The sequence below is a fragment of the Amborella trichopoda genome, chromosome 13 (genome assembly GCF_054954075.1).
Source record: "Amborella trichopoda isolate Santa Cruz 75 chromosome 13, AtrichopodaSantaCruz75HAP2 v2.0, whole genome shotgun sequence".
Classification (NCBI taxonomy): domain Eukaryota; kingdom Viridiplantae; phylum Streptophyta; class Magnoliopsida; order Amborellales; family Amborellaceae; genus Amborella; species Amborella trichopoda.
This window is the reverse complement of record NC_142348.1, coordinates 3,311,959-3,336,919: the sequence shown is the minus strand read 5'-3', so window position 1 is coordinate 3,336,919 and position 24,961 is coordinate 3,311,959. Positions and strand designations below refer to the sequence as shown.

Here is a 24,961-nt window from a genome sequence, read left to right as displayed (position 1 = left end):
ATTCGATCATGGATTACAAAAAAACAAAAACAATTCGATCAGGGATTACAAAAAAATCGATCGAGTATTACAAAAAAATCTATCATGGATTACAAAAAAAAAAAAAAAAAAAAAAAAAAAAAAAAAAAAAAAAAAAAAAAATTCCTTATGGACTCGCCGATTTACTGTTTGGACTCGCCGATTCCGTACAGTGAATCGGCGAGTCACTGTGCGGAATCGTCCGGTTCTCTCTAGAACCGGACGATTTCCGATTTTTCAACCGATCCGGTCCCTTTTTGCGAATTCCGAGTCGAACCGGGCGAGTCCGGTTCGACTCGGCGTTTTTTAAAACGCTGCTCTCAACATATCACAATGAAATGACGAGTCATGTTCCGATTCACTAGTCTTGATTTTGTGGTTTAAATATATTTATTTTTTTATAAGCTAGAGTTCAAATATATTTGGATTATTGTTTTAATATAGAGGTTACAGCCTCACAATCAAGAGCACATACCATCTCACTCACTCTTTCTTTCTCTCTAAAACGCACAACTTGTGTGTGCAAAGCTAAAAAAATAAATAAAACTTTATTGTTATGCATGAGAAAGAGTATGCAATCTTCTCTCCCCCTTTCCCTCTTATAATTATTTATTATTTCTATTTTTCTTTCCTTTGCAATATTCTCCCATTTTTACCTCTGAAAGTTAACATCCATTTTTTTATCAATTTCTTTTTGAATTGTAATATCTTTTTTTTTTAAATTAATATGGAAAGAAAAATGATGCACAAGTATAAAAATATTTTTATTTTCTTTTGTTTTAACAATATTGACTTATTTACGTGGGACTGCATAATATAAAAAATGCGTAACATGAGGGCTTTTTAGACCTTCCTTAGCGAGCCTATCTGCTTCTAAGGTGAACTCCCTACAAAAATAATAAACACGCGTCAAGTTTACATAGGGTCAACGCAATGGTTAGGGGGTAGGTGTCTCGACATAACATCTTAAGTTCCATTCCCACTATTAACACTTCAAGAAAGAAGTGTAGAGAATTTCTTTTCTACCTTAACAAACCATCATAAATTACATTGAGAGCCCTCCTTGGCGAGTGTGTCCGCTTTTGAGATAGAATGTACGAAACAAGTGTCAAGTTCAAACCTCGCAAAAAAACATCCTTAATTATTGAATCCTTGGCAAGTTCATCTGCGATTGAGTTAGATTCCATGCAGTAAAGCCCAAAGTGAGTATGAAGTGTAGATATCCGATTCCAGGTCTCATAAAAAACCCTCCTTAAATACTCGAAGAACTCTCAACTAGTGTATATGCTTATAAGTCAGTTTTCGTCTACCCGTTAATTCTGACTTAATAATGTAGTGTAGATATAGAAGTTATAAGCACCCTGCTATAAAGTTAGGTGACTTCAGGGCATGATTCTCATAACAAATTTACGAATTCCTACTTTTTAATTTCAAAGGCATTTAAAAGTACATCCCATCCGTTTAATTTCACGTCTAAGGGTTGAAAGTGATTGTCCTCTTTGTAGCAATACTACACAATATGTTATGTACCCTATCGGTTAGTATAGAGTTGATGCTTTAAACAATCAAAGTAGAGCATACCTTTAAATAATATTGAAAAATATGGTTTCAATGCTAAAAATATTTGTGATAGCTTTAAAATATATTTTTATATTTTATTATAAATTTTGAAGTTTAAAAAGCAGTGTAGATCCAACATATCTATAAAAATTTTAAAATATTGAAAATTGACGGTAAAAAAATACATTACAAAATGCACTATTTTCAAAACTTCAAATCCATTTTTTTCTCATGTTGAATTATCTTGATGTTGAGATGATCAGATATTTGGATATCAAAATAACCTCTTCTTAATAAATATTTGATGTAGGCTCCAACTCGATTATTTAGAGCCTGAGAGCTCTATATATATACTATTTCTTTACCTAAATTCTCATTTCCCTTTTTTTCCTTTTTCATTTGAACAGTACTCTCTCTCTCTCTACGAGCAGGACCAAATATCTCGAATCTCTCTCTTTATCTCTCTACGTGCGTGAGCAAATCTCTCTCTCTAACCCACCCGACTCCCCGTCTCATAAGAGGACTCGTTCCCTCTTATGACCTCTCTCTCTCTCTCTCTCCTTAAAATGCACTCTGGGAATCCAACTCCCCTGCTCTCTCTCTCTTCCCTCTTTCCTCTCCTTCAATGACCGTTCCAGGAAACCATTAGGGACCCATGTTGCCCTAATGTGGCTGCAAAGCCCCAAACTCCCGAAACCCTAAAAGTCGCCATTTCTTGTCATGGGAAGCACAGGAGAGCCTGACCGCAAGCGCAGGAGCTTCAGCTCCCTCTCTCCTACCTCTGCAAAGAAGCACTCGTTGCCTCCCCCTTCCGAAGAGAAAAAGGTCGCTCCTTTCCCCCCCTCTCTCTCTCTAGATACTTTATTGTTGTTTTGATTCAGTTTTTGAGGTTTTTCTCTCTATGTCCAGCTCTTGGGAGGATAGTTCATTGCATGCGGTGTTATTTGAATTGGGAAGTGCCTAAAATTAATTTAAATATGTGAAATTAATGTTGATATTCTTGCGTTGGGGTTTTGATATGACTTTGCTTCTGATTATGGATAAAACAGTACCTGTGTATCTGTTAATTTGGTTTTAGCTTGTTGCATTTCCTTATGTTAGTTAAAATATGTGAAATTAATGTAAATATTCATTCCTTTGGGTTTTATTACGATTTTATTTCTGGTTTGTTTTGAGGGCAGTAACTATATTGTTCTTGATTTGACTTTTAAGCTTTTTAGTTTTGATCATCGACAATGATATTGTTTCTGGGTTCAACAGGGTTAGTTTTTTTGTTTCCCCAAAAAAGAAACAAAGCTAGGCTTTTTACTTATTTGTTTACTTGTTTTCTTTCTTATTCCAGTCTTTTTTCTATGTGTTTTGGGCTTCAAGTTTGATGATGGTTTTCTTATGCATTTAACCGTTGGTTCTTCCATGGTCACTTTTGCAGCGAAAATGCTATGCATTTTATGTATCTCTACTTTTGTAAATTTATTTTTTTCCTGGATTTGTTTGGCTGGGTTTTGTTGCAAATTCATTATAATTTTTTGTTTTTCATAACCACTAATTCGTTAACTCCGTGAAAAAATGATTTTTCGGGGATCAAAAGGGAGCAATTCAGTGATAAGTGGACTGTCAGTCTTATGATGGCTACCCAAATTAGCGAAATTATTAGCCACATAATTTTGGCTCTCTATATACATGGATGATGCTAAATACCCTGAAAACGCTGATTGGGGCTTTCTTAAACTTTTGATTCCCCAAGTTTTTTATTACTGTTACTCTGATTGCATGTTCCATCACCGATGTTGTTATCTGTATTATTTATAAGAGATATTTGTTGTAATATTATTTTCTACTTTCTCATATTTTGATAAGGTTTTTTATATGTTTATTCTCCATTATTTGGGGCAGTGTCCCTTTTAGTTTCAATTGTTTCTCTATAGGATATGCTCAACACTCTATGGTTATTGCTCTTTTTGTTGGCATTTCATTTTCTCACAATTTTAATTAGTTCGTTGAGAAGAGAATATGTTTCAAAAGACTGAATTTGAGTACTACTTGCAACCCCCTTGAGAGAGTTGAGATGATGATACGTGGTATATTACAAGTACTAGGGAAAGTATACCATGCACCAAATTGTGCATGGTATATGGTTCAACAAAGTGACATCCACGATTTGTTCCCATTGATGGACAATGGAGATCGACTGCAGTAGGGGCCACCAGGACATTAAACTGTATTCAGTTAATCTTGGCAGTCCATCTTTAGAGCATGCCTGGTTTCATGTCATGTTGTTTTAATTGTTCCTTTCTTGCGTAGTTGTGCCTCATTTTTTAATGGCTCATTCTTCTTCATTGAGAAGGGCTGTAAAAAAATAGTGGCTGAGATTGAGGCATGAGAGTAGATGAATCGGGGTGAGCAGGCCTTGTAGCTTTTTAGAATTGAAATAAATAAAAGAGAAAGTTATGATAAAAGGGGGAAAAAACAGAAAGATCTAGTCACTGATTTGATGTCTTGTATTTGCTTATAATGGAATTACATTATTAAGTAATCTCTCTCCATATTTATGGTCTTTGGATTGTGATATTTGGTGATTTGTTCCAACCCTTATGATTACTGTGTTTTTAGGTTGATACGGCTGTTCTACAATACCAAAATCAAAAGCTGTTTCAACAATTAGAGGCTCAGAAATCCGAGTTTGATGCCCTTGAGAACAAATTCAGGCAACTAAAAGAACAGCAGTATGATTATGATAGCACATTGAAAGTGGTCAATAGGGCTTGGGAAAAGGTAATTGCAATTTGACTAGATGGCTTATTATGGTGCTCATTTTGTGTTGAACATTTACATTTATTTATTTTTTTGAGTAATTCAATGGGGATGGGGTCCCTTAACTGTGGTAGGAATGGAACTCAAGACATAACGTTGCGACACCATCTTGACCACTTAGCCTAGAGCCCATTCCTAACTGGTTGTGGCTGAACCTTTTCGTAGATTGACGACATTGTTTTTGCAGCTTGTGAGCAATTTGGAATCATTATCAATTCGCATAACTGGTTGTGGAAAAGGTGCTCGTGGATTGAAGATATCTCATGCAGTGGATGGTGAGTTATCCCGAAATCTCTCTCTCTCTGTCTCTCTCTCTCCTGCGTCCCTTCCCTCCCCACCTCCCCCCTCTACCCATCCATATATCTACCAATCTATCTATAGTCACTTGTGCTGCACCATGACCGCACCCACCACATTGCATGGGCATCTGCATATAAAACATAAACACCTATATATGTTTCTATGTCAAAGTGCACCATTAGGTGTATGGGTATACATATGCACACATGTTGTGCAGATAAATACGATTGATTGGTCATTAACTTGCGTGGCTTCTACGTTCTTCATTTTTTATTTTTTTCAAATGTTTAGATTATATTTTATTTTTATCAGATATATATTATTTGTTATATTGTTATTATTTTATATTGAAGCTGTCTTTTGAGTCTGCCATTGTGCTGAAGAGCTTCGTTTCTAGCCAAATGGATTTGTGCCCTAAAGCAGTTATCAAGGTTTAACCTGTCCTTACTAGGTTTAATTGATAATTTCCTTACTCTTGCATAGTTGCTTTTTTCTTGGTGTAAAATTTTTCTGGGTAATTTGCAGAGCTGAGAAACTGCCTCTTTATCTTTTCTATGACTTCCTTATTTGTAACTCATGTTGATAATTATTTAATGTTAGGACTACTTCATCAGTTATATGAGATGTTTATGCCCATTTTTCTGGGCAATATTGATTCATCTCGTGTTATCATGCTTATGCTACTGTAATCTATTCTGCAGATTCAGCTCGGGAATTAAGTCCTCTTGAGGATGATTTTTTGGGCAGACTCCAGCAAACAGGTGCTACTGAGAGTAGCTCCTCGAATGGTTCATTTAATCAGAAAGGTGATCTAAATACAGCCCATGCATCCACAGAGAAGGTTTTGAGAAACGTTGTTGCTGCGATTAATGACGTGTGGTCTGAAGATGAAGAAATTTCTACTGTTATTTGTGAGAGCCTTCCTAAAGATGGTAAGGCATGTATATAGATTAACAAATGTATATCGATCTCAACACACACACACACACACATGCATTCAACCCATGCAAGAAAGGAACAAAGTTAAAGATGCAAGATAATTCTCTAAGTTTAGCCTTATAAGCTAAGCAATATCATAGAAAATTATGAAAAAAAACTACAGAAAGAGTTACATTCTCTTTGATAAAATTCCAAGACCGAGCAAACTTTTTTAGGATCAGATATTGACTAAATGAAAATAACATTCTAATATCTTATCTTTTGCAATTAAATGAAAAAATAACTAGATTACTTGAGCAAAGTGATACCAGCACTTTTATATTGCTTGATCCATAAACTTGGGCAGGTAGCTCAAATGGCACCCCACATTATGATGCACAGATGCCTTTATATGTCTAAGTTATTAATATCGATGTTCTGTTCTGATACTGCTATTGATAGTGGTAACATGCTGTAAACATGATATAGACGTATCTTGCTTGATACTTTGAATTTTGTCAAGAAATTTATGTCCTTCCTTTACACAGTAATATATACTATTAAGGATGATATGTAAAATAAAAAAATGACCTCGATAATGTTAGGGTTGGTGTATAAGATAATATTATTATACTTAGTAGGATGATGAGTTCCTACTTTTTGATGCATCTTGTTTATTAGCTAGGTCACATTTTCATGGAGAATTACAATCAGGTGATGCACACATGCATGCATGCATTCATTCATACATACATATATTCATCCATCCATGCATGCATGCATGCATACATACATACATACATACATACATACATACATACATACATACATACGTACATATGCATATCATAATTATTTGTGTATCTATTCTTTTTAATTTTGTAGCTTCAATATTGAAGTCTGAAAATTGAGAAGCTTAGTTGATTCCTTTTAATTTTTTTCTTATTTACCTTCAAAATCTAGACCTTTGAATGTAAGTTTATTATTAATTATTTTCTAAGTTAACCTGTATGTATGAGTTAGTTTCCTAAGATGATTCTATCGTATTCTTGTATCATGTCCCATGGTTCCAACATGTTGGGTAGGAGACTCGTACCTGTGTCCATGTCCCAGATTTTGGGAAAAGCTGAGTCATATCCTTGCTTTTGGAATCCTTGTCTGGGTCTGTATTTGTATCTGTGTATTGTACCTGTCGAACAAAGTATTTGATGGGCTTTTTACATTGTAGCATGCCTCTGCGCCAAAATGCACCTGCCTGATTTTCCATTTCATACACTGATTGAGAATCGCATCAAATGATTTTCCTAGTATTTGTACCACTTTCTACTTTCTCTCTTTTTCTACAATAGAAACAAACATTAAATAGGAGCTTTGATGCAGTTTATGGATTATCCGCCCACCCTTTTATTATGAATAGCTTTGTTCCTATTCGTTCTTCCATTTCCTGGAGTTGGAGGGATATCAAAACTCTTCGCATAATCAGCTATGTGGAGCTTTGGAATTCTAGCTATCTTCTTTTATTGCCTAGAATTAGAGAGAGAACTTGATTTTACAATTATACAAAAAACAGCAGAGAAGAAGCAATAAAAAAGTTAGGTCCCTCACCCCTTGGAGCTTCATTCAGGTCAATCTGCCGTTACCTAGACGTAGATAGCTGTCAAAATTCCATACAAATCAGCAATCCAAAATTTGGATTCTCATTCTCTTTTTATTTCCTAGAGTTAGAGACAGACATTCGTTTCTAGGTTTATAAAAATTTCAGAGTAGCAGTAAACAAAAACATAGATAATGCCGGTGTATGTATATATATATATATATATATATATATATATATATATATATATATATATATATATATATATCAAGAGAGAGAGAGAGAGAGAGAGAGAGAGAGAGAGAGAGAGAGAGTGTTTTGGGTGGGTGGGGGGTTGGGGGGGTTCGTGATGCTGACCAAAGTGTGTAGTAGTGATTAGTTTTAGAGGGTAATTGAGGGTTAGCGTTTGAAGGGTTAGATTTCAGCTCTTGATATGCACATGGATGATTGAATGCCTCTGCGCATTTCTTTCCTCTCAAATTTTTAATTCGATACTTGTACTTTTAATACATTATTTTAAAATATGTGGTGTGGCTCCAATAGGCGATCAGAGGTGAGAAAGTAGACTTAGGTGGACTGGCCATGTGCAACGCACCCCCAATACAATACTTGTTAGGAGGTGCGAGTTGGTTCAAGTGGAAGGCTCAAAAAGGGCAAGGGGCAGTTCCAAAAGGAGATGGTTGGAAGTAGTGAGAAAATATATGGGGACTTATGGCATCACTGAGGGTATAGCCCTTCATAGATCAAAATGGCGGACTAGGATTCATGTAGGCGGCCCAAAATAGTTGATAAAAGGCTCTGATGATGATGGTAATGATGATGATTTTCGAATATCCTAAAAGCATTTAATTGTGAGCAAAGCATCTCATATAATCCTGAAATACATAGAAAACCATAAGGGCAATGTTGGAAACGATAGTGTTAGGGGTATCAATTTGAAACATCCAAGGCGTAGATTATTGAATGACTTGCTTTCTATTCTCCACTCTAAACTTCCCATTCAATATATATATATAAAAAAATAATCTAATTTTTAGAAATTTAAGCTTCTCTTTTAGAAATCCTTAAAGATTTCACAAATTTTCCTCATTGAAACCTATGTAATCTGGAAGTACAAAGAAAAAAGCAAGGTTATTGTTGTAAAAGTAAGGGTTCGGATTTCAATGTAGCTTTTTTAGCTGTAAATTATTAAATGAGGCGCTCCTATGATACCATTCAATGTATCTAATTTATTTGATTTTATACACTTTTTCTAAAAAACGTTGATGACGACTTCTTTTGTCACATGACCTTATCAAACTTTGAAAGGTTATCAAACTTTGAAATATTGAATATTGTAAGGGTTTTTTTGATAAGAATATGACTACGCCTTCTTTTATGTAGGAACATTTTCTCAACAGATCCTCTTACTTTAGGTGAGCGCGTTATAGTTTTGCATACTAAAATGTTAATCGATATGGAACTAAAATGGTTGATGTATTTTAGGAATATAATAAACCAGTCACCCCTTGCAAATTCATACTATTAATATAGCATATAGATATAAATTACGATATATATGGGCATGTGCATATATTTTGTGATCACAAACGGGTGCATGGTATGAGAAGTTTCTTGAAAGATTTTTGCTTGTGCTTTGCTGTTTCACCACAATGTCTGTAATATTGGGGTTTAGAGTTGTATTTTAGCACCGTCACATCAAGATACACCATCTATTTCTTAATGTTGGGTTTTGGAGATTAACCTATTGGATCGACCTGGATATCCACCCAGGTACTGTTAGTTTCCATAATCTGTCTATGAGATTGGATGGTAAATGGCCTATGGACGTGTGATATATCATCCGTAGTTTGGTGTATCATATAATGTCCGTTTTGGTTTTAGTTCTTATTCTTCCTCTTCTTTTACAGAGGCCAGCGAACAACTGCAGCAGACAGATAGAGATTTAAGAAAAGAGGTCAATAAATTAAGAGGGGAGCTCCATGATCTCCATTTGAAGCATAGGTCGATAGCAAATGACGTGCAGAATCACTGTGACATTGATGCAAGGAATAAATCTGAGCTTAAACGTTTAGCAGGTAATTACCTTCAGCATTATGCATGAACTAGCTAATGGCACTTGCTTTGCACGTTGCATCCATTGAGAAACGACGTGAAAGTTATTTTTCGTAACAATTTCGTTAAAATGAAAATTAATATGTTGTTTGATTTTATGTTAACAGTTCTCAAGAAAAAATTATGTTGTTTGATTTTTTTTTTTTTTGAAGTCCCTTGATATCACTTCTATGACTTTTTCATTTCTTACACTCCTTACACTCCTACTATCTAATTTCTTTCTGTTTAGAAGTGTATTTTGTTGAGATAGGTATCAGGGTGTTTGACAGGCAATTCTATTTGGTAGGGATTCTATTTTGATATATGTGATGTCTTAAAAGATACACACATATGTGTGTGTGTTTAATTTCTTAAAAGTAATATATATACATATATATACATAGATAGATTGATTGATATACACGCACGCACACACACATGCATATATATATATATATATATATATATATATATATATATATATATATAGAAAGAATTTATAGGTAGCTATTATATATGTGTGGGCATGTGCATGTGTGTGTGTGTGTGCCAGAGCTACCTAAGAATTCTTTCTCCATATAATAATATCTTATATCTTAAGTTTCCGTTTTTTTTTTGGATACTCTATCATCTTACAATTCTCATTTGGATAACAACTGAGGGATTTTTAATGTTAGATAAATATGAGCGTTGTAATACTTATGATTGCATTTTGTAACAAATGAGATAAATTTTTTTGGAGGGAAGTTTTAGGAAACATTATCATTGGATATAAATATCAAATAGACGGGATTTATAATGAAAGAGAACTTAGGAAGGAATATTTTTAGAGAGAAATTCTCGGAGAATGGGAGGGGAAAGAGCTTGAGAACGAAAATGGAAAGTTAGGCTCCCAGTTGTTCTCCTATAGATTTAAGTTTCAGATTCTGTTACTTTTGTGGCCTAGGTTCATAACTAAATTTCACATATTGGATCTTCTTTGGTTGAATTTTGTTCTTTAATAAAACAAATATATTGGTGAAATTTGAGTTTCAGATTTGAAATTTGAAATTTCTGCCTGCTTAATTGAACTATATGGAAAAAATTCCCAACTGATCACTTGTAGAAAATGTAGTTCTTCATTTCTGTTGCTTTTAGCATATTGGGTTGTCTTCATCCAAAGTCTCTGGCTTTGGCTTCAGTTTGGGGGTGATATTTGTCCTTATTGGCGGAGTTTCTCTTGAGTATTGAAGAGGGTTGGACTTCTAACTGACATTCATGATGCTTGTTATTCATGTTGGATTGATTGCAAATAATATTCCTATCGCTTTTTCTATTGACTGTGCCGGGAACCTGGGTTGCATAAATGCTTCAATTGACTGAGTATGCCATTGTCTATTGAATTGTATTATACTTTCCCTTAAGAATTATCAAATTTCAATATCATTCAAAATTTTCAAACTCAGACTCAGATTGAGTTTCCATCAAGATTGCGTGCAAATTGCCTACACATTCCTCGCACCCCAAAAAAGTGGCTGTATAATAGGAAATTTGATGTGAGTTTTATTATTGATTTCTTAAAGGGGAGCTGAAAAATACCATCACTGAACTTGAAGAAAGCAATTGTAAACTGATGGCTTTGAAAGCTCAGAGAGATGCAGCACAAGGAGCATCATTTCCGGTTCTAAATCTCGGAAACACACATATCTCAGGAGAAAAGGCGAGGGATAAGATGAAAGAATTACATGACATGGAATCTACTCTTGATGAGCTCACGGTAATTAACCAGTCTTTTGTTCTACCTTCGTAAATAGGGAAAGTATATGCAGTTCATTGGACTATGGGATACCAGGGTTTCTAATGTTTTAGTAGGTTAACCGGGATTCGTATAGAAACTGAACCATCTTTCTTGTATAATTATTGAATAGGTTCAAGCTGAGAGTCGCCTTTCAGAGCTCAAGGCTGCTCATGAAGAAAGGATAGATATTTTAAAGCAGCTAGCCAATATACAAGTGAGTTTGTTTGAGTAACTACTCCTCACTATTTCTTTAACTATCTGCAATTCCTCCCTTTAATGACATTATGTCATTTTGCTGATGCACTAGCATGAACAATTGTTTTTGCTGGAATTTGATTATGGTGAAAATGCCTCTACCTTGCAGAGCTCCCTAAAGGATATGAAACAAATTTGTTCATCGAAATGTTATCTCTTGTTAAGTGATCAGCTTGAAAAGTCAAAAGCAGAAGTTGAGCGATACCAGGCACTTTTGGAGAAACTACAGGTGGTAACGGGTCGGTAGATTTGTTAGACACAGTTTGGGTTGTTTTGGTGTCTTGCTGTCTAGTTATTTTGTTTGGACAATAATGTTTGTTGTTTTGGTGATGCTCATGTGTTTCTTTCTAAACTTTCTCTTAGGTTGAGAAGGATAGTTATATTTGGAGGGATAGAGAAGTGAACCTTAAAGTTGATTTAGCTGATATTTCTAGAAGCATTGGTGCTAGTATTGAGTCTAGGGCAAGATATCTCGAGACAGAGTTAAAGAAGCAGGTTGATGAGAAGAATTTACTTGAGTGTAAGCTAGCTGCTGCCGCAAAGGAACCAGGTAATGAAATATTAGGTGGAGTTGTTAAAAATGGAAAAGATGGTTATGAACAAATTTTTACTTCGGACCACCATAGTCCATTGGTGTTATGAACATCTGATGTTATTTGCCATACTAAAAGTTAAGTCTTTTGATGATTTAAGAAAAATTTATAGATTCTATAACTTGGTATGACATCCATTTGATAATATCAGGAAGAAAAGAAATCATTGCGGAGTTTAAAGTAATGGTTTCCTCTCTGAACAAGGAAATGGGAGTGATGCAAGATCAAATGAGTAAATACAAGGAAGCTGCCATGGAAGTTCATTCTCTTCGTGCCATAGTTCAGTCACTATCTAATAGACTTGAGAGGAAGGTGAATGTTTTTGTATGCATATTATATTAAGCGTGCTGTATATGCTTGTATGTATCTTTTGGAGGACTAAAGGGGTGCTTTCAATGCAGACAAATGCGATTAAGACTCTCTCGATTGGATCTACTGAGCAAACATCTGAAATACAGAAGCTTCAAGCAGTAGTATGTTAACCTTTTGGTTATGTACTTTTTTTTTTATTGGATAAATTTGACTTTTATACGTCAGCAGTAATTAATTTTTAGGGTTGTGAGTTAATTATCGATCAAAAACAATAAGAATGATTTTCTTTTTTTCATACTACTTGAAGAGTTGTGCTCTGGTCCATGTGTCTTAATGTTTATGTGTTAGCTTTTTGTTGATACAGGTTCAAGATTTGAAAGAAAGTGAACAAGAGTTAAAGCTGATTCTGGAAATGTACGGGCGTGAATCTACAGATCCCAGGTTAGATAGGAGTCCCCTTTTAAAGTTGGTTATCACACATTTTTCAATGTTTCATTTTGTTCTTTTGATACAAATCTTTTAATCTATTGCTAGATGTTTTCCGCTCAATACGCAAAGCATTGCTCGTACATTCTTTGATTGTTGGTCTAATTATTGATTTCTTAGACTTCTTTGGTAGATGTAAAAGTGATCCACCCTCATCTTGTTTAAAATTCGCTCAGGAATTCTCTGTAAAACATTCGATACCCTTCTTGGCAGGATTCTTTCGAGATCATTGACAATGTGATTGGAGAAAAAAAAGTACCAACTCACTAATGAAAGATTAGTTCCAGAATTGTAGCAGCATAGCCATATGCGAACTAGACTTGACAGTTACTTTGTTTCGCATGCTTACGCTTATTCTTGTGGTGTGATCATGGCTTCTAGTCTTTTTTTTTTTTTTGGATAATGTTCACAATTGTATTGATGAAGAAAAAAAAGATACAGAGTATAGCATGTGTATATGAACATGTATACAAACTCAGGCATGCCTGCTTAGCAGGAGCCCCTTACAAACACCCAAATGGGAAAGAGAGAAAAAACAAAAACAACTCGATAGTGACTCAATTAGCAGGGAGAGAAAAGACTACTAAGTGGCTAAAGGATTGAGGCTTGCACCATGCCTCACTAAGGTATCAGCGGCAGCATTAGCTTCCCTAAAAACTTGCCTCCGGGAAATTCTGATGGATCCAGTAATAGAAGCAATTTCATCGAAAATCGGCTCAAGTCTCCATGGACAAGGAGCGAACCCTGAAGTGCAGCTGATAACATTGCTAGAGTCTCCTTCAGCCACTAATTCCTGGTTCCAGCTTAAGTCAAATCTTCGATGGCCCTCGAGCAAAGCCTCAGCCTCCGCAAAAGTGGAATCCAATGAGCCGATATGTGAGGAGAAATAGAGGACAGTGGATCCTTCAGAATTTCTGTAGAGGCCACCAATGCTAGAGGGGACTGGGTTGCCAAAGGAACAACCGTCAAAATTAAGTTTTAACTGGCCTACCTCAGGGGACCTCCACAGAGAAGAGCGAGGGATCCTCTGGGTCTTGAGATACAAAAGGTTATGCCAGTTGTGGAAGGTCTCCAGAGGAAAAGCATCTAAACGTGGTGGTTCCTGGTCCAGAAAGAAACATGGGCTCAATTTTTTATCTAGCATCAAGTGTTGGAGGCTTTTTCACCCCCTAAATATGCGACTATTTCTTTCCTGCCTAATTGTCCAAAGCCGGAGCTTGTCCAGGGGTTGCGAAGGCAGGAAGGGAAGAGATGAGGAGACTGAGTGACCCAAGTCCAGTTAAAACGGTGAAGAACATAGGACCACAGAGCAAAAGTAGTGTCACAGTGAATGAATAAGTGGGCATTAAATTATTCCTCCTTCAAACTCAGTACACATCTATTAGGTAAGGGGATTCCTCTCTTTTGTAGCTGGTCTTGAGTGAGTGCTCTCTTGTGTAAGGTGATCCAATTAAAAAATTGGGTCTTAGGTGGAATTGACAGGAACCATGCTTTAGCAGCAATGGAGAAAGAGGCAGCAGAAGAGGAGAGAGGAGGATGGAGAACTTGGTAGAAAGAGGCTACGGAGAAAATCCCAGAGGCAGTTGGGGACCAAATAATTTTGTCCTCTCCGTCCAGAGGAATAAATAATTGGACTAGAAAGGAGGAAAGAGCCGTGAATGCGTTAATCTTGTCCTCGGAGAGAAGTCCTCGAAAACTAGGATTCCAAACTCTAGAGGACCCCAAAGAAGGAAGCTATCGGCTACCATGGCGAAGGGATGAACAACGATTCTGAAGAGGGATTGGAACTGATCCTTCAGTGGTTGTTGTCCTATCCCAAAAGAGGACCCTGTTTCCATTTCTTGGGCGGAAGCGCACCTTTTCTAAGGAAATGTCTTTGCAGCGCAAGATGGATCTCCAAAAACCTGATATATGGCCACTGGAGCGGCCAGCAGGTAACCAAACATGGTCATCTCAGCAATATTTATGGGCCACGACTTCTCTACAAAGGTGTGTTGGCTGGGTGGCTTTCCAAGCAAAGCACGGTTAGTGGATCTAAGACTTCTGATTCCGAGTCCTACTTCAAGACTTGGGAGTGCACACTTTTGCCCAAGAGATAAGGTGAAATTTGTGGCCTCTCCCCTGACCAAAGAAAGTTCCTCATAATCCTCTCCAATCTAGCTTGAACTGAAGTAGGCATACGGAAGAGGGACATAAGAAAAAGGGGGGTGCTAGCTAGGGTGGCCTTAATATGAGTTAATCTGCCAGTGGAAAGACTTAAAATGGTAAGGGGTAGGCCCAAAAGGATTTGGTTGCAAGAGTTCTGAAAGATATGTGGACTTATGGCCTCATTGAGGGTATGGCCTTTAATAGAGTAGCATGGTGGACCATGATTCATGTAACCGACCCCAATTAATTGGTAAAAAGCTATGATGATGATGATGATGAATTTGCCAGTGGGAGAGAGGAATCTCCCTTGCATCCAGCCAATTTGCTATCAAACTTATAGGCTCCATTGATTAAGCATAGGGAGACCAAGTCACAAGGGAAGGCCCAAGTGAGAGGATGGGAGTTCCACGATTGTGCATCCCCAAGCATCAGCAAAACTAAAGACTGAGGTGCTGTCAAGGCCTACACCCAAACTCAAAGCATCAAAGAACAAGGAGCAAACCACTGCCTGAGGGGGAGCATTGCAAAAGTATCATCTGCGTATTGGAGGTGCAAGATTATTGGGCCAGAACTCCCAATTTGGAAGCCCGAACGAAAGCTCGCGAGATAGACTCGTGAAATGTTGGCACTAAATACCTCAGCTATGATGGCAAACAAAAAAGGGGATAAGCGATCCCCTTGCCTGAGGCGCCTCTGGAGGCTTGGAAATAACCCTTTGGAGAACCGTTAATGAGCATCGAATACGAGGGTTTAGATATGCACCCTTGCACTCATCTCCTCCACTTATCTCCAAAACTCATTCTATTAAGTAAGGATTTGCCAATCAACGTTGTCATATGCTTTTTCCCGATCAATTTTGATGACAAGGCCAGGGTCTTTGGAAAGGTGGTGTGAACGGATGCATCCATGGGCAATTACTGCCCCATTGAGGATCAATCGATCCTTAACAAATGCCCCTTGAGTCGAGATACAACCCAGGCAAGTGCAAGCTTGAGACGTGAGGTGAGGAATTTAGAAAGGATCTTTTAGGAGCTGTTGATCAGGTTAATGGGTCTAAAATCTTTAAGTTCTTTTGCTCCTTTTACCTTAGGAACCAAAGCAATGAAAGGAGCATTCATCCCTTGATGGATGATGCCTCAGGTAAAAAATTCCTCAAAGAAGGACAAAGTGGTAGACCGCAAAGTGGACCAAAAAGATTTGAAGAGAGAAATGGGGAAACCATCGGGGCCAAGGGCTTGGTCAGAGCTAAGGTTTCTCATAGCTTGGGTAATTTTGTCCTCTGAAAATGGTCTCTCAAGGGCAGCAACAACCTCGGGGGGAAGGTGGGAGAAAGATAAATATTCCATTTGAGGTCTCGGGCCGAGAGGCTTGGAAAAGAGTTGAGAGAAGAAATCCATAGCCTTCTGTTCTATAAGGGTAGGTTCTACTATAGTTTGATCTCCAACTTTTAGATGAGCAATAGAATTTTCCCTTCTCAGGCAGTTTGCAATCTAGTGAAAGTAAGCCGTGTTAAGGTCACCAAATTTGAGCCATTTTACCCTAGCTCTCCGAGACCAAAAGATTTCTTCTTTCCTAAAGGTAAGTTGAAAGTCAAGTTTGGCATTGGACCTTTGCTCAATTTCTCTGGGAGAAAGGGGAATGAGCTCCTCAGCAATGTCCAATGATTGGATAGTGTGAAGAAGGGAAGACTTCTGGGCCCTGAAATTTCCTGGTAACTGCGAGCTCCAAGACTTAAGAGAACACTTCAGGAGTTGGAGCTTCCTTTGAAGACCTAATCCGGCCCAACCTTGAACCAAGGGGGTGAAAGAAACCCACAGACCTCGAACCATAGAAGGGAAATTAGGCCTCTTCGAACCAAGCCAATTCAAACCGGAAGGGTTTGGGACCCCTCGAGACAGCCTGAGTGTCAAGAATGATGGGCCGATGATCAGATGTGGGCTATGTGGGATGATCACATTTATACTTGCCCTTTCTAGTAATTGAAATGGAAATTTTCCTTTGGAGTGGGCTATGTGGGATGATCACATTATACTTGCCCTGCTTAATTTAGAGCAATGAGGCTAACATAAGCTGTTTGATTAGAAGTGATATGTTACACAACTTTCTCTTTCTGATTGGCAAAAAGGAATGAATAGCATACACATGATTTTCTATTATACAATGCACAGGTGGGGTATCTGAAGCCTGTTCTTAAAACAGCACGCAAATTGGGAAAAAAGAGAAAAAAAAGAAAACACTGTAGTTTGAGAATAAAGGATGTTTTAATGGAACTGGTGCTGATCTCCACTGTCCATCAGGAGTACAGATGGTGGATGTGCCTTATGGCATACATATCTTGTGAATCCTAGCCAATTTTATTTTGGCAAAGTATGGTACCCTATTTTAAATGGGTGCGCAGTTTGTATAAGGCCGAGGCTGGCTCTAAACAATCAAAGGAAAGCGCACCTTCAAATAGTGTCAAAAAATGTGGTTTCAATATTGGAAATCTTTGTGATAGCCTTAAAATATATTTTCATCAATAATTATGAAATTTAAAGATTCAAAAATAGTGTAGATCGAGCAGATCTATGAAAACTTGAAAATCTTGAAATTGACGGTCCAGAAATTCATTACAAGATGCACTATTCCGAAATTTGAAATCCATTTTTTTCTCATGTCCATGCATCTTGAGATCGAGATGAGGATATTTGGGCATCTTTGAGGTGCACCCTAATTTGATTTGTTTAGAGACTCGCACTCATATAAACTTTTTCCATTTTAAATGACCTTCACTTACTATCCTCCAATAAATGAAAAGTCGGCCATCTGACCGCCTAGGCGGCCTTTTGCAAAAAACGCCTAGGCGTATTAAAGGTGGACAACATTAGGCAGACAAAACTAGGCGCCCGCCTAGGCAGTGTATATGGTGGGTGCATAGGCGGACTGCTCGACTTTGGTAGAAAAAGTTTTTTGGAAGGGGGAAAAATGTAATTTGACCTTCTTAAAATGGGGGATAAGGGTTTTGGTGGCCATTCTTGCCCCCAAAAACAATTTTAGTGAACTTTAGAGTGAGAAATAACTTGAAAAAAACTGGATTTGAAGATTTTTTGAGAGATCGAATGTTTTTTTGAAATCCTCGAATTGTCACGATATAAAAGGATATTCTCTCCAATCTTTTTGAGGCTTATAAAGGTTGTAAAAGAGGAGATTTGGGATCCCAAACATTTCGGTTTGGCCTGAAATCAAGTCCACTTCAAGAAGGTTGGTATATTTCAATAGTTTTGGTAAGTTTTTTCCCTTAATGTCTAATAATGTTATTATTTGCTATTTGTATTTTTTTTGATACTTTGTGATATATATTTGATATGTTATTGTCTATTTGGATTATTATTTTCCTATTTTGATATGTAGTTTGGGCTTTTGGGAAAACAATTTTATAAAAAAGTCCATTGCCTCCAAACTGAATGAATATTGTTTTTTACTTCTTTTTTTTTATAGTTTTATACATGAATTTACTTGTATGATTCATAAAGCATTTTTTTATTAGTTAGATTGATAATTGCTTAATGCTTATTAAATAATTACATGTGTAATATGTTTGTTCGATTCATAAACCATAATGTTATTCGTTAGTTTAATATTTGCTTTAATGCTTATTAAATAATTGCATGTATGATATTCTGTTTTGATTTTCTGTAACATCATGGCAATTTTGATCTGTGCTTCCGGCATCTTAACGATGTATTATGCACAAAACTTAAATATTAAATAAAAAAAGCCGACAATTCTATGTAAAATAAATTGGGGGGAGGTGTGGGGGATCCAAATTTTTTTTTTAAAAAAACACCGGCCACCTTTGGGTCTGGCGCCCGCCTTAGGGTCTGGGCGGTCTAGACCGCCTCCCGCCCCAACCCCCGCCCCCCGCCCCACCACTGCCTAGGTGGCCACCTCCGACTTCTTGAACATTGCTATCCTCTATTTGTCATGAATATGTGTATGGCTTTTATAGCTTTAGCAGAGGATTTAGCATGCTATCTGTTCTTTGTGGAGACATAAAATTTTTGATTGACGTGAACATTCCGTTATTTATAGTTGGTTAACATCCCTTTGGCAATATGTTTTTGTAAAAGAAATACTTTTTATTGTAAAAAAATTGTGATCTGTTTCCCTTTCGGCTACAGGGAAGTAGTAGAGGCAAGGAACATGGAATATAAAGCATGGGCGCATGTTCAAAGCCTGAAGTCAGCTCTTGATGAGCACAACTTGGAATTGCGTGTCAAGGCAGCAAATGAAGCTGAAGCGGTGTCACAACAAAGGCTAGCTGCTGCTGAAGCTGAGATTGTTGAGTTGAGGCAAAAGTTGGAAGAGTCTGGCAGGTTCGCCCTCTTACATATAAGAAGTTGTTTCTCCTCATTATTTAGATGCATCAGTGACAGCAAACATAAATATCTTTGGTTCAGAGAGATGTAATTTGAAATTATTTTTCTATATATTTTCATTTTATATTGGTCGCTATATTGAATAAATTTAGCATAGGTTATTTATTTAGATTTTATTTTTCGCTTTTAGGGATATATCGGTTCTTACGGAGGACCTGAAATCAAAAAATGAGGAAGGAGAGGCTTATTTGTCTGAGATTGAGGTTCTACTTCTTTCTATTTTACTCTATTGAATAATTCAGTTGAGTTGAACTGTCTTATAGTTGAAAAGGCTGAGTAGCATATGTGTTCTGTTCTGTGCAGATGATAGGTCAAGCATATGAAGATATGCAAACACAAAATCGGCATTTGCTACAGCAAATAACGGAGAGAGATGATTACAACATTAAGGTGATTGCAAATCTATAATTATTACATATCCACTAATTCATACTTGATAATATAACTGTTAGGGATGTGCTCTTAAATGTCTCATATCTGCATGAATTTAACTTCCAGTATCAAATTAATTGTTAGCAGTTTCGGATATGTTGCTCAGAGCAGCTTTCAGAAAGTCTCCAATCCACTGATCGGCAATCGGTGGATTGGATTCAGTAGCTGACCAGGTCGATTCAGGAATCAGCTTGATCCAATCCTGAATCGCCTGGTTTTGTCAGAGGACGGGACAATTTTTTTAGAGAATTGTCCATTCCTCCGACAGAGAACTACCCGATTCTCTATGAACACTGTAGCATTCCCTTTTTTTTTTTTTTTTTTTAATACTTTTTCCCTTGATCCGCCATTTGTTTCTTGTTCTTCCTCATTTCAAAGCCAATTTCAATGAAATTTCTCCCAAATTCTTAATTTTTCAACCCCTTGGAAGAAGTACAATGGTATTTTTGGATAAAAAAACCCAATAACAGAAATGAGGAGGTCTAAATTTTGGGGGTTATGCCCCTTTATCAACACTGATTTTTTAGTTTGAATCAGATTATTGATTTTTATCTTGAAATCAAAGGATAGGGAAAGAAAAAGCACTCTGTTAAACCTGCAGTGGACTTTTGGTTGGAGTTGAAATCCTCAATTTTTTGAGCAAATTTTTTCTCAACATTTGAAAAGAATATTTCAAAAATTGAACATCTTTATTTGAGTTTATTAAATGATTTGATAAACATAAAATACATTCAGATCAAACAATTTGAGAGAAGTTTTGGTAATGACAAACAAAAAATCAAATAGTTAACTGAAACATGTTATATCAAATCATTTAAGCAATTAAAGGATTAAATTTTTTTTGAACCCTTTTTAAATATTTTTTATTTCTCTCAAACTGTTTTTATGTTTATCAAAGGTTTTGAATGATTTAAGCACTTTTTTCTAACTACAATGTGGAAAAACTGTCATATGTGACATGGTTTGGTTAATTTAAATTATGATTAAGGCAATTTTGATTTTATGTGACATAGGAGAAGTTGCCAGTTAATAATGAATATAGAGGATGCATGAGCAGTATCAAAATGGATGTCATCACCAAGCAACCTGACAGAGAGCCATTGTAAATAGGCTCTTAACTATCTTACGCAACATAACCTCCTAGAAAATAAACCACTGGGTACTAGCTGTGTTACACTAACACTTTGAGTTTTGCTTTGTGTTCATGTGTGACCTTAACACGTTAGCTTGTCTTTTCTCTAGTAGCCGTAATTGTCACTTTGTTTGTTGCTGTTGTATGTGTCGCCCTTGTTAGGGTGCAGGCATGATGAGTTGGTACATCATGTTGCATGTGTTGAGTTTTGACCAATTAGAGACAGCGTCGTGTATCCTGGTTATAAAAATGTCTGTTGTGGGTTTTGAACCCATAGACTCATAGCTTAAGAGTAAACACTGTACCAGTAGTAAACCACAAATGATGATTGTTAATTATCTTTCTAATTTTAAGTTCTAACAGGTACTTTTGCGTGTCAATTCAGTTATTTAGTTGACCATGTTACATCTTGTATGGAAAAAATACTTGTCAAAAAACTTAAAATAAAGGAACAGAAATACTGGATATCTTAAATTTTGTTGCACAAATAAATCTTATTTTTTGTTTTTATTTTTTGGAATCGCTGTCCTTTATGTGTGTGTGTGCGTGTGCATGCGTGCGTGCGTGTGCATGCGTGTACAGACATGTTGGGCCATACTGGCTTTTTGGCCTGAAGAACTAAACAGTTAAGACATGTTCTAGATATTGATACCCATCTTGGTGTCCATGTAACACTGCATACTAGGCACGATGTTCACTCATCAGTTGCTGGATTCTTGAAAGGAAATTACAGTAAACCATTCGGTATACTCCCAGTCCATTGGTGTCATCATGCTCCAATGAAATGGATCCTGGAGAGAGAGTTGGAGTCTCCAGAGCAGGACATGACTTCACTGGTCAGTCCCCTCTCTTTCCATCATTTCATTGGACAGTAACAAATGAGTAGACTATGGTTTTCTGCCATGGGATTACTTCTTGCGTGAATTATTTTTAGTGGGAGATGCACCTGGAAATATTGGTAGATCTTACTGGGAGATACACCTGAAGATATGAACTTTGGTTTTATATTCCAGATAAGATCTTTGAGGATCAAATTTAATGCGCATGGCCATTTTACTATGTTGCAGCTAGTTTTGGAGGGTGTTAAGGGGAGGCAGCACAATGATGATTTGCACATGGAAACACAAAGCATGGACAAGGAAGTGCACGAAAAGAATGTGTCTCTTGATGCCTACAGGCATAAAGTTGCTCATGTTGAGGAACAGGTAACTTTCCTCGGAGAATTATTATAAAACTGTTCCTGATGCTTCTTGGAGTTATATAAAACTTCAATTCAAAAAAGTTGAAGTATTTCTTTCCAAACCAAAGAAGTGCGAAATTTGGAATCATATGAAGAAGGAAACCGCCATTGTCTCTGAATCATGTTTGACTCTGGCAAAATTTGTATATACGAGGGCAAGTGTATGAATATTTGTCAATGAGCGTCATATACGAATTTAAAGTTTCTTAAAGGAATCAATCCAAATTTCGTTGTAATTTGGCAAAATATTTCGTGATTTCTCAAGCATTGCTTGCATGCTTATGCAGATAAAACTCTGTTCGGAGCACATTAGTAAGATTTCAGAGGAGGTGTGGCATAGCTCTCTCGCTTTGGAAAACACACGAATAAAAGCATTAGAAATACAGAGAGAATCTCAACAGTTAAAGCAGTTATTAGAGGAATCACGATCCAAGGCTGAACAAAACCGTCTAAGTGTTCTTGAGCTGCAGATTCAACTTGAGAATGAGAGGTTGGTTGGTCCAAAATCTTCTTCTTTTCTAGTTTGTAATGTTTTTTATTCTTGTATGTTTTCTTTGAGGTCGGTTTATCTAAATTTTGTCTCTTCAAAGTTTGTGATGAAGGCAAAAAATATAACGTAATCCATGTACAACAGAAGATTATATAGTCCCTTGGGATCATTGCTGTGTCTTGAAATGATGCATGGTGATGGCGAGAGTGGGACTCACCATAAAGGACATGATCCCAATGGTGGTCCCACTTTTTTTTTTTTCTCTCTCTCTCTCTCTCTCAATCTCAATCTCTCGCTATTTATATATATAGGAAAAATCTGTGATTAACCCACTAGCTCATATGAACATATGAGCCCAACGGCTCAGATTGAATCTGGGCTGATCTGACGATCACTAATATCGGGTAGTGCTTGAAATTTTTTTTTTTCTACAAATCCAAATCACTTGAAATTTTACGTGTGTGTTCTTCTCATCAAGGCGCTCCTAATAAAAATATAAAAAGAATTATTGGCCAAAAACAAAATGACGAAAATACCCCCAAAAAATTTTCAGGGGTGTTTTAGTCAATTTATTTCATATAAAATATTTTTAGAAGATTCACCTATTTTTGATAAACACACACCTAAAATTTCAAGTGATTTGGATTCGTAGAAAATAAGTAAAATTCAAACACTACCGGACATCCGTGATCGGTCCAGATTCAATCTGGGTTGTTGGGCTCATATGTTTATATGAGCTAGTGGGCTAATCCCAGTTTTTTCCATATATATATATATATATATATATAGATATTACCGTGTGTGCGTATGCATACTCAACTATGGTTTTTCATAATCTGTTGGCTTTAGTATTTTTCCCTGTGATAGGTGTATATATGAAATCTATGTATTTTTCTCATTTTCTTTTTCATATTAGGTTTGACAAGAGGAGAATAGAAGAAGATTTGGAGGTTGTGACAAGAAGAGCTGCTCGTATAAATGCTCGAACAGATGGTTCTTCTATTGCTGAAAAGCTCCAAGATGAAATCAAAGAGTACAAGGCAATACTGAAATGCAGCATCTGCCTCGAGCGGTCCAAGGAGGTATATCCCCCTTTCTTCTATTTTTTTGTACCCCCCTCCCCAACCAAAAACAACTTTCTTAATTATTGAAAGCATATGTATAATCCCATGCAGTATGTTCAATGGTACCATTAAGGGGTATGACTTGCCGTTCTTAATGGAAATTAACCTGAGAGAGAGAGAGAGAGAGAGAGAGAGAGAGAGAGAGAGAGAGAGAGAGAGAGAGAGAGAGAGAGAGAGAGAGAGAGAGTTTTCTGTGCGAGAGATGTCTAGTATATATAACTAATGGGAATGGTTGCTGTCAGCCCACGGGCTGATTGCTACAGTATCAGCCAATGGCCCAGATTGAATCTGGGTTGATTTGATGATCACGATTTTATTTCGTATTTGAATTTTTATTTATTTTTCTACAAATCCAAATCACTTGAAAATTTACACGTACATTCTACTTATCAAGGCGCACTCAATAAAAATATAAAAAAAATAATTCACAAAATATAAATTGACCAAAATACACTCGAAAAGTTTTAGGGGGTATTTTGATCAATTTATATGTTTTGAATTATTTTTTAATATTTTTATTATATTCTACTATTTTTTAAGAATAGATGTTCAAAATTTCAAGTTATTTGGATTTGTATAAAAAAAAATGACCACTGGATTGGGCCCAGATTCAATCTGGGCGGTTGGCTGATACTGTAGTTGTCAGCCTGTGGGCTGACAAGATCTTTTTCCATACCTAATATATATATATATATATATATATATATATAGAGAGAGAGAGAGAGAGAGAGAGAGAGAGAGAGAGAGAGAGGTCTAATCTGCGAGAGAAAGTGAAGAATCTAATCTGATGCTGTGGTTCAGGTTGTCATCACCAAATGCTACCATTTATTTTGCTCTCCATGCATACATAAAGCTCTTGAAAGCCGTCACCGCAAGTGCTCCATATGTGGCTTGACCTTTGGACTCAATGATGTGAAAAATGTCTACCTATAACTGGAGGGATTCAAGATCAAGATCAAAGCCCCATTTAAAGCTTCAGCGCAATAACTCTTGGCTCAATTAGGTTTGATTCTCATGTACCTTTAACATGATTCTTTTCTTCTTTTTTTCTTTCTTTGTAAAATATCGAAACAGAGGAAAGCCATTGTTGAATTCGGTTTTCCCTTACCCATAGGACATTTCCCTGGCCTAGAGCAGCTCGCTGTTGCTGAATATTGTCAGCTCATAATTCCGGGATGTAGGTATTTGTTTGGGAGGAGTGCTTTTTGATCTTGTGTAAATTTCTCTTGCTTCTATTGATTTTGGTCTCTCTCTCTCTC

At 36.6% G+C, this 24,961-nt stretch overlaps 1 protein-coding gene across 2 annotated transcripts; it reads left to right on the top strand.

Moving 5' to 3' along the window:
• Positions 1–1,952: 1,952 nt before the first annotated feature.
• On the top strand, positions 1,953–24,922 carry HUB1 (histone mono-ubiquitination 1). 2 transcript variants are annotated; one of them, XM_011622864.3, is made up of 19 exons: positions 1,953–2,403; positions 4,189–4,350; positions 4,577–4,664; positions 5,391–5,621; positions 9,112–9,279; positions 10,858–11,051; positions 11,203–11,286; positions 11,437–11,556; positions 11,691–11,877; positions 12,072–12,232; positions 12,322–12,393; positions 12,597–12,673; positions 19,027–19,221; positions 19,415–19,487; positions 19,588–19,674; positions 21,916–22,053; positions 22,376–22,578; positions 23,495–23,660; positions 24,504–24,922. In XM_011622864.3, the coding sequence occupies exons 1-19, from the start codon at positions 2,299–2,301 to the stop codon at positions 24,633–24,635; spliced, it is 2,643 nt and encodes an 880-aa protein (XP_011621166.1). In that variant the 5' UTR covers positions 1,953–2,298; the 3' UTR covers positions 24,636–24,922. The 2 variants fall into 2 exon arrangements, 1 of the variants encoding a protein (XP_011621166.1); XR_016047988.1 differs by having other exon boundaries at positions 1,954–2,403; positions 12,581–12,673.
• The last annotated feature ends 39 nt before the right edge of the window (positions 24,923–24,961 follow it).

What these genes read in the sequence shown, in the direction of transcription:
- HUB1 (XM_011622864.3), top strand. Translation starts at nt 2,299, where the DNA reads ATGGGAAGCACAGGAGAGCCTGACCGCAAGCGCAGGAGCTTCAGCTCC. An exon ending in TGAGAGCCTTCCTAAAGATG is followed by an intron (nt 5,622 to 9,111) that starts GTAAGGCATGTA and finishes CTTCTTTTACAG; the next exon opens with AGGCCAGCGAACAACTGCAG. An exon ending in AAGTTGGAAGAGTCTGGCAG is followed by an intron (nt 19,222 to 19,414) that starts GTTCGCCCTCTT and finishes TTTCGCTTTTAG; the next exon opens with GGATATATCGGTTCTTACGG.